This window comes from Piliocolobus tephrosceles, chromosome 4 (assembly GCF_002776525.5).
Source record: "Piliocolobus tephrosceles isolate RC106 chromosome 4, ASM277652v3, whole genome shotgun sequence".
Classification (NCBI taxonomy): Eukaryota; Metazoa; Chordata; class Mammalia; order Primates; family Cercopithecidae; genus Piliocolobus; species Piliocolobus tephrosceles.
The window spans coordinates 136,876,128-136,893,313 of NC_045437.1; the positions used below are offsets into that span (position 1 = coordinate 136,876,128).

At 43.7% G+C, this 17,186-nt stretch overlaps 1 protein-coding gene across 1 annotated transcript in view; it reads right to left on the minus strand.

Annotated features, from left to right (window-relative positions):
• Positions 1 to 209: 209 nt before the first annotated feature.
• Positions 210 to 17,186, minus strand: part of GRIA1 (glutamate ionotropic receptor AMPA type subunit 1) — a 332,303-nt gene continuing 315,326 nt past the window's right edge. Inside the window, exons 15-16 of the mRNA XM_023227071.2 lie at positions 11,393 to 11,527; positions 210 to 2,867 (exon numbers count right to left, since the gene is read on the minus strand). Of these exons, the coding sequence (XP_023082839.1) occupies positions 2,667 to 2,867; positions 11,393 to 11,527 (336 nt within the window). The 3' untranslated portion in view covers positions 210 to 2,666. The remainder of the gene's footprint in view (positions 2,868 to 11,392; positions 11,528 to 17,186) is intronic.

Genomic DNA, 17,186 nt, shown 5'->3' on the forward strand with positions numbered 1-17,186 from the left:
GGACAAATATGAAAAGTAGATAATGGATCCACAGTGATTTAATATTCGGTGATATTTTCATTTTATGCAAATACCAAAAGAAAAAAACCTGGCTATTTGAAAGAAAAACAGGAACCAAAAAAATACTTAGTGTTTGATCAAGCAAGAATCCTTTCACACATCTGCCAAGAGAGTTAAAACAAATATAGATGTTAAATAAAAGGCCCAGGTACCAAAGAGCAAAATTTAATGAAAGCCAGAACTGTTAAGTATGGATTCCTGTTGAGAAAAATGTCAGTCTCTTTCAGAGTTTCCCCAATGCTCTATTTTTAAGAAAAGTGTAGTAAAAATACATAATACAAGTTAACTTTTTTCTTGCTTTTGTTTTCCTTTCGTTTCTCCATTGATGAAAAAGCATCATCAAGACTTCGCCAGAGTCTTGGACCCCCTCATAGCATAGACCCTCATTTCTAGCACAAACAAGTCTGTCTTTATCCGCTCATGTTACTGGTGGGCTCAGTAGCTGGAGAGGCGTCTTACCAGGCCAAAGGCAAAAAGTCTTTGAAGCATGTTGATGTTAAAGGGTTATTTCCAACTCTTCCAAGATGCAGACACCTTAATGGTGGGTCACTTTGGATTCTGCAGTGGTAGTCTGAAGGCTGAGAAAAATCTTGTGCGAGGGCAGGGGCTGAGGGACATCAGATGGCAGTAGTGAAAAGCAATCATCCATCTTGAGGGTCTGTTTTCATGAACCATGCCCACATTGACACGTGAGAGATTGAACAACACGAGTCGAAAAAGGGAAGAGTTTGATTTTGGAAGGATTTTTTGCTATGGCTGATGACAGGACAGTGGAGAGATATAGAGATGTTGTGGGTCCACCAAGAGAATCCACAGAAAAGCCAGTCAAGCTGCACCTACCCCTACATAGGCTCCAAAACCTTTAGCATGTCAATTGCTAATGATAACCCCTAGCAGAGAAAATTGGATAGAAGTAGGGGGTAAGGGAACAAGCCAGAGTACGGTTATCAGTAAAAGCTAATGACACATGGCACGCACTGAATCATGCACCTAGGAGAGTGACTGCTGGAGAGCTGGAAGCCAGTTACACCAAGAATGAGAGTTGGGATCTCCAAGAAAGCTATATGTCAGGGATTCTCACTTCCAATCAAAGTTGCACTATCCCTGGGCTTCTCTCTATAAACCCTGCCACTTCACCAATCTTGCTTTAGTTCAGCTTTGTAGCCCCAATCATAGATATATTGGAATACAACGTTCTCATGCTGTCTTAGCTGGGGGAAGGTCAGCCTCCTTGGGTTAGAACCTGGGATCGAATGTCTTAAGGTGCCCTAAATGTCATTATCAACTTAATCCATCTCCCTATACGTCTTCAATTATTTCCTGGGGTATCTCACTTTCTAAAGATGACAGAGCATTATCTGGCCACATGCTAAAACAACACCTTATATTAACACAAAAACCCAAGTTCTTTGCATAAGCATAAACTTCATATGTGTTTTCTCAAACCTAGGATAGGGCACACCATGGAAAGCTCTATTTTGTATAAACTTTTGATGAGGCTTCCTCTTCCAAAATTTTTCTGTCACCTTTCTTTCATACTTAGCTTGCATAGCATTGTTCCCCATGTCAGAGGCTCCATAGAAGAAGAGAATCTACTCCACAATGGGTTCCTGCTTAGATACCAGGCAAAGAAAAAGTGAGAATCGTGGGCAATATCTCCCTGGCTGTTATCTCTTCCCAAAATTCTGCTTGGTTTAGGAGGCCAAGTGCCTTCAGCTACCAGACTGCCGTTGAGCCTGAGCACACCAGGACATACTTCTCAGGGCTGAGGCTGACTCTGAAGAACAAATATACCATACCACCTATGGCCTGTGAAATGGCTCTTCCACATTAAAGGAACTGTTTTTCTGAGCAGCAGTAACTTGAGGAGTCCTTCTCTGACTGCACATCTGCCCCTGCCCTCTCCACCACCCTCATCCTGAGTTGCTTTTCACCTGTGTTCTCCACTAAATCAGTGCTTAAGCAGTGCCCCACTTGGGGAAGGCAGCCCACTTCTCCAACAATGTCTGTCCCCATCAAAGGCTTGGGGCCAAGGAGTGGAGGGTAACATGGAAAGCCCCCATGGAGAATTAGTTTGAAGGTTGCTTTTTTCCCTCTTGCTTGTAAAGTGGAACAAATATTGAATCTCCAATCTGAAAACTGAAGAGGGATGGGTAGGGAGTTGGGGATAAGAAGAAAGGAGAAGGAAAGGGTCTAACAGAACCTGCAAACCATGGATATTAGTAAGAAAAAAAATTGCACACACTAAGACACACTAACAACTGAATTAAAATAAAACAGTGCAGTTTCCTCATTAGTGTTCCAGTGACTCTACTGTCAGAGACACAGGATTCATTAGACAGGGTTACTCTCCCCTTATTGCAGTACAGTGTTATTTTTTCATCCTCACTTAGCAAACAAAAAAGGGTGAAAGAACATCAAAAAAGGAAAAGGGACAGAAAAATGGTTTTTCAATTCTTCAGGAAAACCTGTTGAATCATCCTTCTTGTGGTCGCAGTGGTTGGTGGTGGTTGCGTTTCATTTTGTTGTTGTTTTTGGCACTGAAGGGTTTGGGATGGGGCTGGGGAGCCCGAGCCTGCTCCCCAAGGGGTCTCCATCTGCTCCAGTTACAATCCTGTGGCTCCCAAGGGCATCCCTGAACTGTGGCTCATGCAAGGAATCGATTGCATGGACTTGGGGAAGTCATGGCTGACCACCCGACCATTCTCTCCACTGCCGCCGCTGCTGGCTCCTGCCCCACTGTTGCGGGGGAGGGTCGATGTCCGTATGGCTTCATTGATGGATTGCTGTGGGATCAAACAAAAACCCTTTTCAGGAGGACCGGGGGTTCTTCCCCGGGTCCTTGGCAATGACAGGCAATGGGAATGAATCAAGACTGGACTTCAAATATAACTCCAACTCTGCTTCCCCATCCACCCCGTCTTCTATTCTACAATGCTAATTCTGACTTCCCAGGAATTCAGAAAACTATCACTTGGCTCTGGACATATCTGATCCCCTCTCTTAGCCTCAAGTTGAATGTTCAGTGAGGTGTGTTAGATTGGGTGAGACAGAAGGTCCTTTGTTATTCTTACAGTCTGTGATTTCTAAAGGTGGAATATTTCCTTGATATTATTGATTAATGTGTGATGTAGCAACACAACTAAGCGGAAAACCTTCTGGAAATGGGGTTTGGAAACTTGGATTCTAGTTCTGGTTATGACATCAACTAGTCATGTGACTGTACATATCTCCTTAGTATTCTAGAATTTTTAAACCTCCATGTCTATACCATGTGATTCTCTATGCACCTACACACTGTTATTAGCAAGAATGGTGCTACCACTTGAAAAATGCTTTGAAATGTTAAAATAAATTGAGAGTGTGATATTGTTGGGTTAAAATGGAAAACTACCTCTGATTTACTTCAGAAAAAATTCTAGCCTACCTCTATAGCAGCATGTGTTAAGGGAATGTAGGACTCGTTTGAATAATACAATATGCAAAATGTAATTGGAAAGGAACATGTGCTAAAGAAAATGAGAATGCATTCCAAAGATTATCATCTGTGCATCAACTGCTTCCCATCAGCCTGTAGACCCTGTACTTCCAGACTGATATATCAGATCAGTGCCACTAAGCTTGTGACTTCTAGAATGTCGGAATTCTAGGTCTGAAAAGGACTCCAAGGATCACCCCGGAATCAGATGAGTTAAGTGGGATATTCAAGACCACAAAGTAGGTCTAGAACCATATCCTCTTAGACAAGAGGAAGTGTTCCGTTCAGAGTTCCTTTGGAGAAAGACCACTGATGGTAGGAAATCCAGACCCTTATCTTTTACTGTCCATCTCAAACTTTCCATTAATAAACAATCACAGAATTTTTGAGGTGGGGTTTGGTTTCTTGGTGGGAATCAGTATAAAAGAGAATTGTCAGTGGGACCAACCCTACCTCTTCTTCAGGACACATTCTGTTCTCACTGTCTTCTTGAAGCCTCCCTAGACTACATCAACCTGCTGTAAGTGCTGGCCTCTCTCATCTTGTACTCATGCGGTATACATTCTTTTGTAATGGTTCTGCCTCCAGTGTATAAGTTTTGTCTTCCATAAGAGAGCTTTCTGGACGAGGGCAAGGGCCATGTCTTCTCAATCCTCAGCTATCCCACAGAGTATCCAGTAAGCAATTAGATGCATAATAGATGTTTTGAATTTGTCTAAGAAACACCAACCACCTAGGATCTGTCTCAGAAAGTCTATGACTTTCTCTCTTACATATTGGCATGATTCTAGTGACCAGAGAAATCAGTCAACCTTCTGTGGCCAGACAGAGATAAACAGGGCAGTTTTGACCCATTTTTTCCCCCCTGCTATCCTTGTATTACTGGCAGTTCTGACAATGTTTTAAAATGTTCTTTTTAAAATCCATGATTCAGACAGATTTGCCCCATATGATGCACCACCCACACTGGTTCTGTCTCCTCCTCAAACCCATGACTTGATTTATTTACATTCTCCCTTGGCTGTCTTCCATTGAAGAGAAAGTGTGACCTGGATTGCATTCCTCTAAGTCAAAGGCCAGATAAGTACTACCTTGAAGCTACACCAGGGAAATGTAAAATGAAAATATGATACATTAACAGTTACTTATCCTCATCTAAAAAATATTGAAGAGAAAATAACATTTTATTTTTATCTGTGGGAAATATGGAAACTTCTATAGATTAGCTTGGAATGTCTATCATTCATGTTTTTCCTCTGCCACACCCCTTTAATTAAGGGAAAAAACCCACTAAAGTTTACATAGATCACCTTGGTCTTTGTTCCTCATAAGGCTCACATATTTTCATAATATTCCATAGAAGTTGTTGGTACTTCATGAATTTGACTTAAAAGACAAGATGGATAACCTAGTCAACATTGGTGCTTGCTGAAGTCTGAGACAATTTAGCCAGGCATGTAACTAAAAATCTCGAAGGTCACATCATTAGAGTTGGTATTCAAGAAAGCTGAGCACTTCTCAAAAGTCAGTGACTCCATACCCTTTTCATGGGTGGTTACTGCCTTCTTACTGGCTTCTTTTTGAATACATTTATAAAAGTCAGGAGAAATGATAAATGGAGTTCAAACTTTGCAGTGGAAAGCAATGCTTAATGTCAACTACATCACTAGTTCTGAAACTTGGTTGCACATTGGAACCATCCAGGGAGTTTTGGGGAAAAAACCCTGACCCCTGAATCTTACACTAGTGATGCTGGTGTGGTGTACGGCCTGGACATCTGGAGTTTTAAAAGCTCCCCAGGTCATTCTAAAATGCAAGCAAAGTTGAATCATATGACCTAATTTGTCCCTTTTACTTTACAGAGAACCTGATGACAATGACTGACTTGTTTAAGGTAACAGTTATATGTGACCTAGTGATAAGGTGAATGACCTTCTAAATGTGATTCTTCCTGCTCCCCCACCCTGCCCCCCTGTCATGGCTAAGCTGTCATACACTGCTGTCATTTCTCCCCTAGCCTTTGGGAATGTGGTTTTCCTTTATCCCTCCTTGACATGCCAGCCATTCTTAAAGAAAGTTCATCCTTGAGGGTGGTGGTGGTGTTTTTGGAACTGATATTCAGAGACAAAGGGATGAGTAAAAAAATCCAACTTAAAGACCCCTAAATTGACCCTTCGGAACCTCATTTCCCTAACAGTGATTGCATCCTAACTTCTCAGCTACTTGCTTTTCTAAGAAGAGTGTGCTCAGCCTCTGCACATCCTAATCAAAGCTTAAACTTCAGTAATGTCCTCGCTCAGGCATGCGTGCAAAGCACCAGTGACCACCTGCTGTGAAGGACGCTCCCCTTGAGTTATCAAGTCTCTCAGCTGTTCATTAATTCCAGGAAAATGTGCAAGCCCTCAACTGCTGTAGCTTAAACATGCCCCATGTTAGCACAGCCATATATAATCTTGAAAGGTGAGCATCTCTTGTGGGGGTGAGAGAGGCTGGGGATTATTTTCCTTCGGGAGTGAGGTGGTGAATAATACTTTGCTGCCCTTAATATCAGCTAAGGATTCAGGTGCCAGTCTGTTTGCCCAGGCAGAGAGGAGGGGCAGAGGACCTGAGATTTTATTCAATTTGCAATGTGTCTTAGGTTATGTATTTTCTGCTACTACATGACAATTTAAATTAGACCGAAATATTGTGAGCTGCCTGAAGTCCCTCTCTGACTATCCTACTCTCACATACCACCCTTTTCCCTTAGTCTTTCTGTGTTCCAGTCTCCTTGGCCTTCCTCCCCTTTCTGGGCAAGAGTTCACGTCTTTAGACCTCTGACACTTGTATATCACTGGCAATTCTTTTTTCCCGGTTAATTCTTTTCATGCTTTGAGCCTGTTAAGTATCACTTTCTCAGGGAAGCTGTTCTGACTGCCCCATTCTTTTATCAGGACTGGCCTCTGCTCTATACTTGACAACACTGGGCATTTTTTTTCACTAACACTCATTGAACACGTAAGTGTTTGCTTATGTTCTGTCTTCCCTATCAAACTCTCAGCTTCTTGAGAAAAGAAGCTGTGTCTGTTTTGTTCTTGACTGTATCGTCAGTGCCGAGTCTTGCCCAGCATGCGGTGGTGCTCAGTATGTCTTTGTGGAAGGAATACCTGTAGGGTGCCTTCCCACTATCCCTGTGACACTTGTCCTGCTCATCACATGTCAAAGGGGAAAGAGACTCATCAACACCCAGCAAGGGTTTAAATACTACAGTCAGTCAGATGAGGGGAACTGAATGGTAGAGCTACATTTTATTTGTCTTTGTGAGCAGCACTGTGGCTGGGACTGGAAGAACACAGAATAGGTGCTCAAAAATGATCTGCTGCCATGTGGTTGAAGCAGCACAGTGAGATTTAGGAAAAGTGGCTTGGCTGGTACCAAAAGCCCAGGAAAGGTCTAATTCCTGGTTTTTCAGTTCCTTGCTTGTGTGACCTAGCCAGGAAAAGTTACTTACTTTCTTTGAAACTTTATTTCATCTGTAGGATTGTAAGAACAACCTATTACATGGTTAATGAAAATGTGTAGAAATCACTTTGAACATAAAAGTTACCGAAAAATCATCTTTCCTTCTTCTCTTCCTTTCGTCTCTCTCTCTCTCTCTCCCCCACCCTTCTTTCTCCTTTCTGCCCCCCTTCCTCTTGTTCTTTCATCCATGAAGAGTGAGGAAGATGTTTTTAAGCACGGTTGAGACACATGAGAGGATGGCCCTGAACAAGTTTAGGGACTTAAGGCCTTAAGAGTGGGTCAAGGGCGGGGCATGGTGGCTCACACCTGTGGTCCCAACACTTTGGGAAGACAAGGCGGTGGATCACAAGGTCAGGAGATTAAGACCATCATGGCTAACATGGTGAAACCCCTTCTCTAGTAAAAATACAAAAAATTAGCCAGGTGTGGTAGCACACACCTGTAATCCCAGCTACTGGGGAGGCTGAGCTAGGAGAATCACTTGAACCCGGGAGGTGGAGGTTGCAGTGAGCCGAGATCACACCACCGAACTCCAGCCTGGACAACAGAGTGAGACTCTGTCTCAAACAAACAAACAAACAAACAAAAAATACTGTGATAATGGAAATAAATGAGAGGGAAAGCTCTCATCAAATGCCCATGGCATCATCAATTTGGGTGTCTCTGTAAGGTTGGGGACTCTACTTCTGGAAAAAACTAATTGCTTTTGGAGAAGGCTAAGCACAGAATAATAAAGAGAACTGCAAAGCTGAAAAGTCTGAGAGGCAAGTTGAATGCATTTGTCTTATCTCTTTGGATAAGAGAGGAGTTGATGGAGCGTCAACAATTAAGGGCTGGGTTGATTAATAAAGAAAGTATCTTTTCTGCAGTTGGAAGGTGGAAAATTCTATTAGGAGCCTCAGTGAGTTGGGTAAAAGTCGCACCAATCAATGGAATTAATTCTAGAAGATTGTGGCAGAAGACATTATATTAATGATTCCAAGAGACCCTGATGTTGGCTTCTGGAAAATTTAACATCTTCATTGTAAAGGGAAGGGTGAGAATGTCCCCAAGAAGCTATGCCATGACTCAGTGGCCTCTTTGAAAGATTCTCATTTTAATCTAAATAGTGTGACTTCAGTGAAGGTCAACATGGTCCCCGTTTTAAGAGGATCGCAGGCATTAGCCACTCTGGTACCACCACCTGCCACTGGTTATAATTATTGGGATTCATTGTAGTCCAGAGAAAGGGCTGGATATCCAGGAGCTTTCCTGCTTGGTGGATGACTGGTCTCATCACAGTTCATGAGCACAAACATGGGGCCAAAACTGACCCTTGGATGAAATTGTTTGTAATTCCTCGACTGGATAGTTTTGATGGCAATACTTGCTTTAACTAAGAGCAGCTCCCTCCCATGCCCTGCCTCATCCTCTAAGATATTTTCTCCTTTGGATACAATTATGCATTAATTTTACTAATACTTACCCTCAGTGTGTGGGATGTCCAGAAAAATCAGACACAACTCCTTACCTTAAGGAACTCACAATCTATATAGCTTAAGAACCCTAGCTCATGTAAACAGGGATAATAAAAGGAAAGTTTTAAGGAGGATGTATCTGGCCACTAGTAACAACTATTATTTGTAATACTAGTTATCATTGTCACTGTTATTCACTGAGGGCTTACTGTGGTCCAGGAATTTTGTCAAGCTCTTTATATCCATTATTTTATACAAACCTTATAACAATTTTATGAGGTATGTACTACCACTGCCTCCATTTTATAGAAAATGAGGATCAGAGGCCGGGTGCAGTGGCTCACACCTGTAATCCCAGCACTTTGGGAGACCAAGGTGGGTGGATTATCTGAGGTCAGGAGTTTGAGACCAGCCTGGCTAACATGGTGAAACCCCGTCTCTACTAAAAATACAAAAATTCGCTGGGCATGGTGGCACATGCCTGTAATCCCAGCTACTCAGGAGGTTGAGGCAGGAGAATTGCTTGAGCATGGGAGGTGGAGGTTGCAGTGAGCCAAGATCATGCCACTACACTCCAGCCTGGCCAACAGAGTGAGACTCTGTCTAAAAAAAAAAAAAAAAAAAAAAAAAAAAAAAAAAAAAAAAAAAAAAAAGAAAGAAAGAAAATGAGGATCAGAGAGTCAGAGAGTTACTAAAATCTGTCTAAGATGACACAGTTAACAAATGGAGCAGACAGAATTTATGCCCAGACATTCATTCTCCAGAGCTTCTACTCTAGATGATGATGCTCTACTGTGTCTTAGACAAGCAGTGAGAAAAAAGGAACTCCTATAATCTGTACTGGGCCAACTCTGGGCCTCTGGTTTGAGTCATGATCTATAGTGAAGGTTTTGAGGGATGGTACAGGTTGTAGCTCCCCTAGTTCTTGTCCTGTTCCCCTTTTTTGCCCCTGGAGTAACCTTTCCTCATTTTGGAGGGTAAGGTAGGAGAGTCTTTAGTCCTATGTTTTGAATGGAATGGTCAAAGAGCTTTGAGTAGGTTCTACGAGTTCTTGTTTGTTCAGCCAAGCTCCTTGGAGGCCTACATTGGGTTTAGAGTCTGGAGCCCATGCCTTTGTAGTTCTTGTCATTTGAGAGGACCTGAGAGGGACCTGGAGATGGATGAGCTGGTCAAGAGAAGGATTGGGGTGTTCCTAGGTCCCTGGTGAAATGTCATTGAACTTCCATTCCTTAATTGTTCCTTGTTGTGTCTTGGAGAAGTTGCCTTTTAAATGGGCTCTATGAAACAGAAGACAGGGTGAGGGATCGACCCATAAAAAGGCACATGAGTGGGAACATGAGGTGGGGGCGAAGGTATGGAGTATGTGAGGAGAGCAGATTGCTAGGATGTGAGTGGGGTAGGTAGGCTGACAGGGAAATGCTGAATACCAGGACAGAAGGCCCCTAGCTCCTCATGCACAGAACTAAATACAGAATTCCTAAACAGAAGGAGCAAATGCCCAGAAATGTCTTCTTCAAGGGTGACCCCAGAGGTATGTGTAGGATTGAGGGTCCAAGGCAGGGAGATGCTGGGCAGGAGGCTATGTTTGGATCCAAGAGGGGGCTTACTGAGCTTGGGGCCAAATGTCTGTTGAAAAGTGGGCTTCTTAGGGTACATTCTCATAAAGCAAATTCTACCAAGGGATCTTGTTAGTCTTGTCAAATCAAGATAACAGTATACGTCAACATATCACCATGGGTACATTGCCCAGAGGGACTGCACTTCTCTTCTCTATCTAGATCCCACCTGTCCTTCTTAATTTTGGCATCTTCCTGGAAGCCTTCTTCAATCTTTCTTCTCTAAATTCCTATAGGCCTTCCTATCTATGCCACAGCTTGCCTCACTGAGTAATTATATTGTGCCCATTCTTTGCGGAAGGTGAAAGGTGCTGAAGATCATAGAATGCACCTCCCTCCTTTCTGAGTCCTCATGATGCCTTGCTCATGGTATTGTTCACATGATTAACTTCCATAAATAATTTCTTACTGAAGCTAAATGTTGAGGGGCCTTGAAGATCATTTAATCCAAACTCCTTTTTGATGCTTGAATCCATATCCTTGTCAAGAGTTATTCATCCTCTACTTTTATACCTTCAGTGATGTTGAAACTTGCTACTTTTTGGGATAGTCTAGCCTACCTTTAGACAGCTCTTTTAGAAGAGTAAATTTAGTGTATTGTGTTAACATTTATCCTCTATCACCTTTAGTCATCTGTTCTTGTTGTATACTTTGGGACTCCATAGAACTAGCCTGTTTTCTTTTTCCATTTGGAAAGTATTGGTATTTTACAGACTACTCTTAAATCCTCCACAATTCTCTTCTCCAGTTCCCTTTAGCTACATTTGATGTGGTTTGGGGTCATCTCACTAATCTGCTTACTTTTCTCTGCACATGGTCCTCTTTGTCAATGTCTATCTCTTAGAGTGGAGCCTAAGAAAAGACTCAATTCACCAGGGTATGACAAGGTCAGCACAGAGTAGAGGATAGACATCCTTTCCTCTCTTTTGCAGCCACACTTCTGTTGCAACTTCAGAGAGAATGAGCCTTGGTAGCCATCACTCTTGCCTCTCGCTGTGCTGCCTGTCCATGTAAACTGCTAACTTTCAATCTCACTGACCCCTCTCTGGCAAATGCAGTTGTTTTCTTGGGCCTTGTGTCTGGCCCGACACACCCCATCTTCCTTCCTTTCTCACGGCTGCCTTTGTCCCTGTCACCTTCCTCCTAACAGCTTCCTGCTTTTTGTCTTGTGCTGACCTCAACCACCTGTCATTCCCCACCCTTTCTAGCAAAGGGACTCCCAGGAAACCCAGCTGCATCACAGAACAGGTTAGGAAAAAGGCCCGGGAAGACGATGCCACCTTCATCCGCTTGGATTCACTACGGGATTTGTAGCAGAACTCGATTAAGGCAACCAGCATGGCTAGTCCAAGTCCTCCGATCAGGATGTAGAACACGCCCGCCACATTGCTGAGACTCAGAGCGCTTGTCTTGTCCTAAGAAGAGGAGGAGGGAAAGGAAGGGGAGGGGGAAGAATAAAGTGAGTCAAGAGACTAAAGACCATCCAAGCAGCAGCATATTTACACACATACACTCAACCCCACACCCTCTTTAACATTTGCAATGGCTGGATAGGCTATTTATTCATTGACCAAGTGTTAAACATTCCCCAGGAAAAAAGTGTGTGTCTATGTGTATTTATAAATTTTCCAAGCCTCCCTGATTATGTTGAATTTGTAATTACAATTCCCCACTCCTCAATGCCTTTTCTAGGGTGAGAGACATCACAAGAAATTTAAGGCAGCTTCTACCAAAATTTGCACCTTTGAGCTTACCCCATTCTTTCAGAAAACCATGCCCCTTCCTTTTCAGCTTGATTCCTGCCTCCCCCCACCGCATTTTCTCTGTTGCTTGGTAATGCATTGGCCTCGCTCATTGTTTATGTCTCTGAGCATTTTTCTGAGAGTCGGTACTTACAATGAACTTTCCCCTAGATGTGCATTCGATTTCAATTTAATAAGACAGTTATTGTATGTATAATAAAGACCAACTGATATATATGTTAACTTACTGCTCTGAGTGCCAATTTAGGGGGAAGAAAAACTAGGTAGGGCTTAGAATAGTAAAAAGGCACTGAGAGAAAAATGGCTCTATTAAATCTTAATAATTATGGTTAATTGACAACATTTTTCCTGTTGGAGGTGCTTGCTAAAAACACTGGAGGCAGACCCAGGTGGCTGAATTTAGAAATCTCTGTTGCCTGCGATAAAAGATCTTACACTGGTTTGGGAAGAGCAGGGTCACGAAAAGGGTGCTTCATTCCTAGGAGTCTGAAGACAAGTACTCATGTCTAGTAGGAGGTGGCCAGAGCTCACCCTGTGGAGCCGGAAGAAGGCCACTGGTCTGCTGAGATCATCCCTGAGTTCTGTCACCTCCAGTGGGGTTCAAAAGTGAAAGTCTGAGGGATAACACTTTCCCAAGTGGTGAGAACAATCAAACACAGCTGACGGTCATGGTGAGAGGTAATGATGAAGGAAGCGGGGCGAGTTGCTCAGTCAAACTCTTGACACAGGCAGAGGAACATTTCTAACTATTAGAATACTCATTCCTAGATGTCATGGCAGCTCTAACACCTTTGTTTATATTGTTTGTTCACGTACAATAAATGTCTCATTGAATTAAAATGAAATGCATGCCTCAGTTGGCACAGGTACACACCATCGTTGACTAGTTGGTGGCACTGGATAGGATATGGCCTTTATACCTCTCCATGTGTTCCTTTTCAGGTGGGAATGTAGGTGTGCCATGCAAGGGGTGGCCTGTGTTGCCTTAGAGACTTCGACTGACATTTGCCTGTTAGAATCTGGGCATATGGAAAGGAATCGCTTATTGACCGATAAGTCAGTGACCTCTGCCTTGGTTCTAGTTGGTGCATTGTACAGGATTCAGCAGGACTGAGCTTCGGGACTGTAGCTGGCAAACAGCAGCATCCCTTCCCTTCCAGTAGCAGCTTTGGCCAGCAGAGCTGTAGGATTATCTAAAGCATGCCCCCTTGGTGGCTTCCTGTATCGCTAAAGCAGATGGCTCTTGAATATAGGTTACACTTGGCAAGGCATAGCCTGGCTTTGGAAGCAGTAGAAATGATTATTCAAAGGACTCAAAGGGGCAAAATTTCTCCTGCTCTGCTGTAATGACCTGATAAGGGTAATATGCAAAAAATGAGTTCAGTGCTTGGTTCAAGAGTTGGCTGAACAAGTAAATTCCCACTTCACATGATTTTTAGAACACTCAAAATGTCTCCCTGTTTGCTGTTCAGAAGTCATGTATTTCTTCCTCTGGAGAGTAATGCTTTAGAGTCCTTGGGGGACTTACAGTTCACAGAAGTTCCTATAAAACTCTTCTGTTTAAACAGGGGTAAGGGTGGGGTTAGGAGGCATGTATTATCCCCTCAAACCTTAGTAAAGAGTAGTGGACAGTGGAGCTCAGAAGGAGTAGGTACAGGGACAGGCCTGAGGGCAGGTGGAAAACAAGAAAGCTGGAGGCTACTGACTTCATGAGCTGATCAGTGTTTCCATACCCAAAGCACACCTTGCCCCTTTGGTCACCAAGCTGTTTTCTTCTTGAGGTTTACCTTGGTTGTGGATGGCCTCCAAGGACAAGGGAGTGATGGGCATCTTTTTCTGTTACTATCTTCAAAAGACCCTAAGAGGGTATCTGCCTCCCTGACTAACAAGGAGGAGCATTCACTTCCAGTATATCTAGGAAGGAAGTGGGGTGAGATCTTCATACGGATGTGGGGTGGAAAGGCATGTTCTATATAAGCAAAGAAGGAGGGTCTAATGACTGATTATGTCTGGAGGTGAAGAGCATCCTTCATTTTAGAAGAAGGTCTCTGGCCCAGGGAGATGGCAATGTGTGTGATGGGGGATACATCCTTTACAAAGAGGACAGCTAGATGGTATAGGAACTGCCACCTTTTGCAGGATGCACAATGGCATTTATCACTATTTATGCTGACACTATTTATGGTGAGAGGTAATGACGCAGGAAGCGGGGCGAGTTGCTCAGTCAAACTCTTGACACAGGCAGAGGAACATTCTGTAGTAGAGGAATCAGGAAAGACCTCTGGAATCAAGGGAGAACCTGGGCCCAATTGCCACCAATATCACAGGTAACACAACCACCTAAATTCAGATTTATTTAATAGGATGTGGGATGAAGGACTGGTGTTGGTGTAGTCTTAGTCCACATAGTTGAGGAGTTTCCACTTACACAAGATGTTCTGATTCCCCTTAAGCTTGTCGTTAGCTTTTTGATAAGATCTTTCTAAGGAGGCCTGAGGCCATGGTCTTCTTTTTAGTTGCCTTTACTGACTTTCTTTGTCTCACGCTGTGGGAATAAAATGGGACATCTTGGGGCAGGGACAAAAATCCCTTTTATTTGAGGACCACAGCTCTGGTTCCTCTGGTCCACAGCATCCATAAAAGAGGCAGCTTCCTCATGGATCTGTGTACAAACAGCTACTCACATTTCACAGCAACACACTTCCTAGCTGTGATCAGGGACAGGGGAGAGATGGAGCTTAAGTCTTCTGAGCACCCCTCAGAGCACCCCATTCTTCTATTCCATAGCAGTTACACACCCCAAAAGCTAGGCAGCTTGTCAGTGGGGGTGGAAAAGTCACAACTCATCTCCCGCCAGGAGTGGGGAAAGAGAGTGACAGTACCAAGAAGAGTGACAGGTGAAAAGAAAAATAAAACTCTTGTTTTGCAGAGTCACTGGGCTTGTTGCTATGGTGATGAATGGTGATGAGTGGTGATGAGACCCCCCCCACTCATCTGTTCTCCTTAACCTGTTGTCTTGATTTGCTGTCTCCCTCGTATGGAAAGGAGATTTCACCCCCATATTTCTCCTTGTTCTTCCCACATATTGGGGGACTGTCTCAGTCTCCTTCTGTGCTTCTGAGTCAACGTCCCTTCCAAGAATGTAGGACTGATTCATGAGGAGGTCTGAGCTAGGCCTAAGGCAGAGAGACTCGAAGCTTTCTTTATGGAATAAGCAGAAAGCTCTAGGGAGAAGCCAAGGCTTTTGGTTGTCAGACCAGTTCCTTCCACTGAGACTGGTGCTGCCTGCCATCAAGACCTGCTAACTCTGGACCAAGCTTCAGTTTATCCAAATACTTCCATTTCTTCTTATCTTCTTGGAGAAAGTTTAAACTCATACAAAGCAAAAGCACAGTTTTCTTCTCTCTATGTCCTACCGAAATTCCATACAATTTTCTGTTATGCTTACATCTGGATTTTTAGAGGCAGCCTACATGCCCTCCACATGCTGAATCTGTAATCTGACTTAGCCTTTTGGGGCCACAAAGAAAGGTCCACACATTAGCCTTTCTGCTACAGTAGGCTTTCTCTTGGGCTTTTTCAAAATTTGTATTTTTGGCTTAAGGACCATTTCCCTGAGCAGTTGACTATTTCCTGGGAGTGAAGGCTGAGTGGTTGGCTAGGCTCACTCATTAGCTAAGACCAAAGTGAGAAAATTATGGGGAGGTGGATTTGGTTCAACCAAAGGAGGAGCTTTTAAATAAACAGAGCTGTCCAAAGGTGGAATGCACTGCCATAGGAAGTGGTGAGTTCCTCAAACATGAACACATTCAGGAAGATGACGACGAGGTCATCTAAGGAATTCAAGCACTGAACACAGAACTGGACCAAATGACCTTTGACACTTGTCCCCACTCCCAAAACATTTGAGGCGCCTAAGGAGTTTCTAGAGGGTCTGGGACCATGCCTTTTAAAAATTCTCCCTAGAGACTAATACCTTTAGGGAATGCAAAAAAGGAGCTCATGCTAATTGGTAACGTCTGCTGCTCCATTTCCAATCTAGGCCAGTTCCCTAGCCTGCATATTTTCCCCAAGAGCAACACAGGATGGGAATTGGCCCATTGTTCTAATAATTAGCAAGGCAAATACTCTGAAAGTGATGGTTATGGGGGTGGCTCTTCTCAGCAGTGTGTGCTCAGGGACCGGCTGCTGTACAATGCACCGCAGAACATCCTGACTCAAAACAAAATTGCATTAAGGAGATGACGTGGCTTGTGGAGGGGAACCCAAGGACTGGCTAAGGCTGAGGCCTCTTCAAAAGGGGGAGGTATTTTTCATAACAGAAGCATCAGTCTGAGGGTAACATGGGTTACCCTTCACTCTGAGTTGAATATGTGCTTGGACTACGCATTGGTGAGTAGGGGTCTTGTATGTTGGGAAATTGTCCCCAGAGGTGTTTCTGGCTCAAGGCCCAGAAGAGAGTTTTAAAAGAAACGCTTCTGTTTTTGTCTAGTCCCTTCCTCTAGGGCAGTGATGGGAAATTTAAGGATGTGTGGCTTTGGGACTTTGGACAGGATCCAGGGTGTTCTGACATTCAATCTCTGATATGGATAACTGCTGTATGTTGGACGTATTATCTTGGACCACACATAACTCCCAGAAGATTCACGTCGAAGTCACTGGTTCTCTCCAGGCTGTTGCCTACTGTGCCTCATAGAAATCGGGAACCCTGACCCTGGGCAGGAATACAGCTGGAGCCCAAAGTCTCTATGGCATGGGGGCAATGGAATGATTTCTGCATCTCTTGGTCTCAAGGGCTTTCTTTCTCCACTCACATCCCTCCGACATTGCCCTCCTGGGGTGTCTTTAGTGCAGGAACATTCAGTGGGAAGGGGAGGGAGCAAGTGGAGTAGAGCATCATTGTGTGAATTCCCGGGTCCTTCCAGGTGGCCAATGTTCTTTACCTGTGAGAAGGGCAGGGATGGGGCTTGTACACAGTGTGTTTTCAGTCCTTTTGCCTTACAGGCCTTGCTGACAGTAGGGGCAAGAAAGTGAGTACATCCAGAATGGATGGACTTACCGTGCTGATGGTGAAACAATGTGGCATTATATTATAAAACAAGGCAGGGCGGGGGTGGGGGCAGGAAATCTAAGCTGAATTCATGCCCAGCTTTGTCACTGAGTCACTGGGCAATTTTGAGCGAGTCACACAGTGAGTGTTGCCCACCTCTGGATGGTATGGGAGATAGTGTTAGATGATACACTGGACTAAATGACATTGACTACAAAGTGATGATGTCATTCTCTTTTCAATTCTCTGTTAATCTTTCTG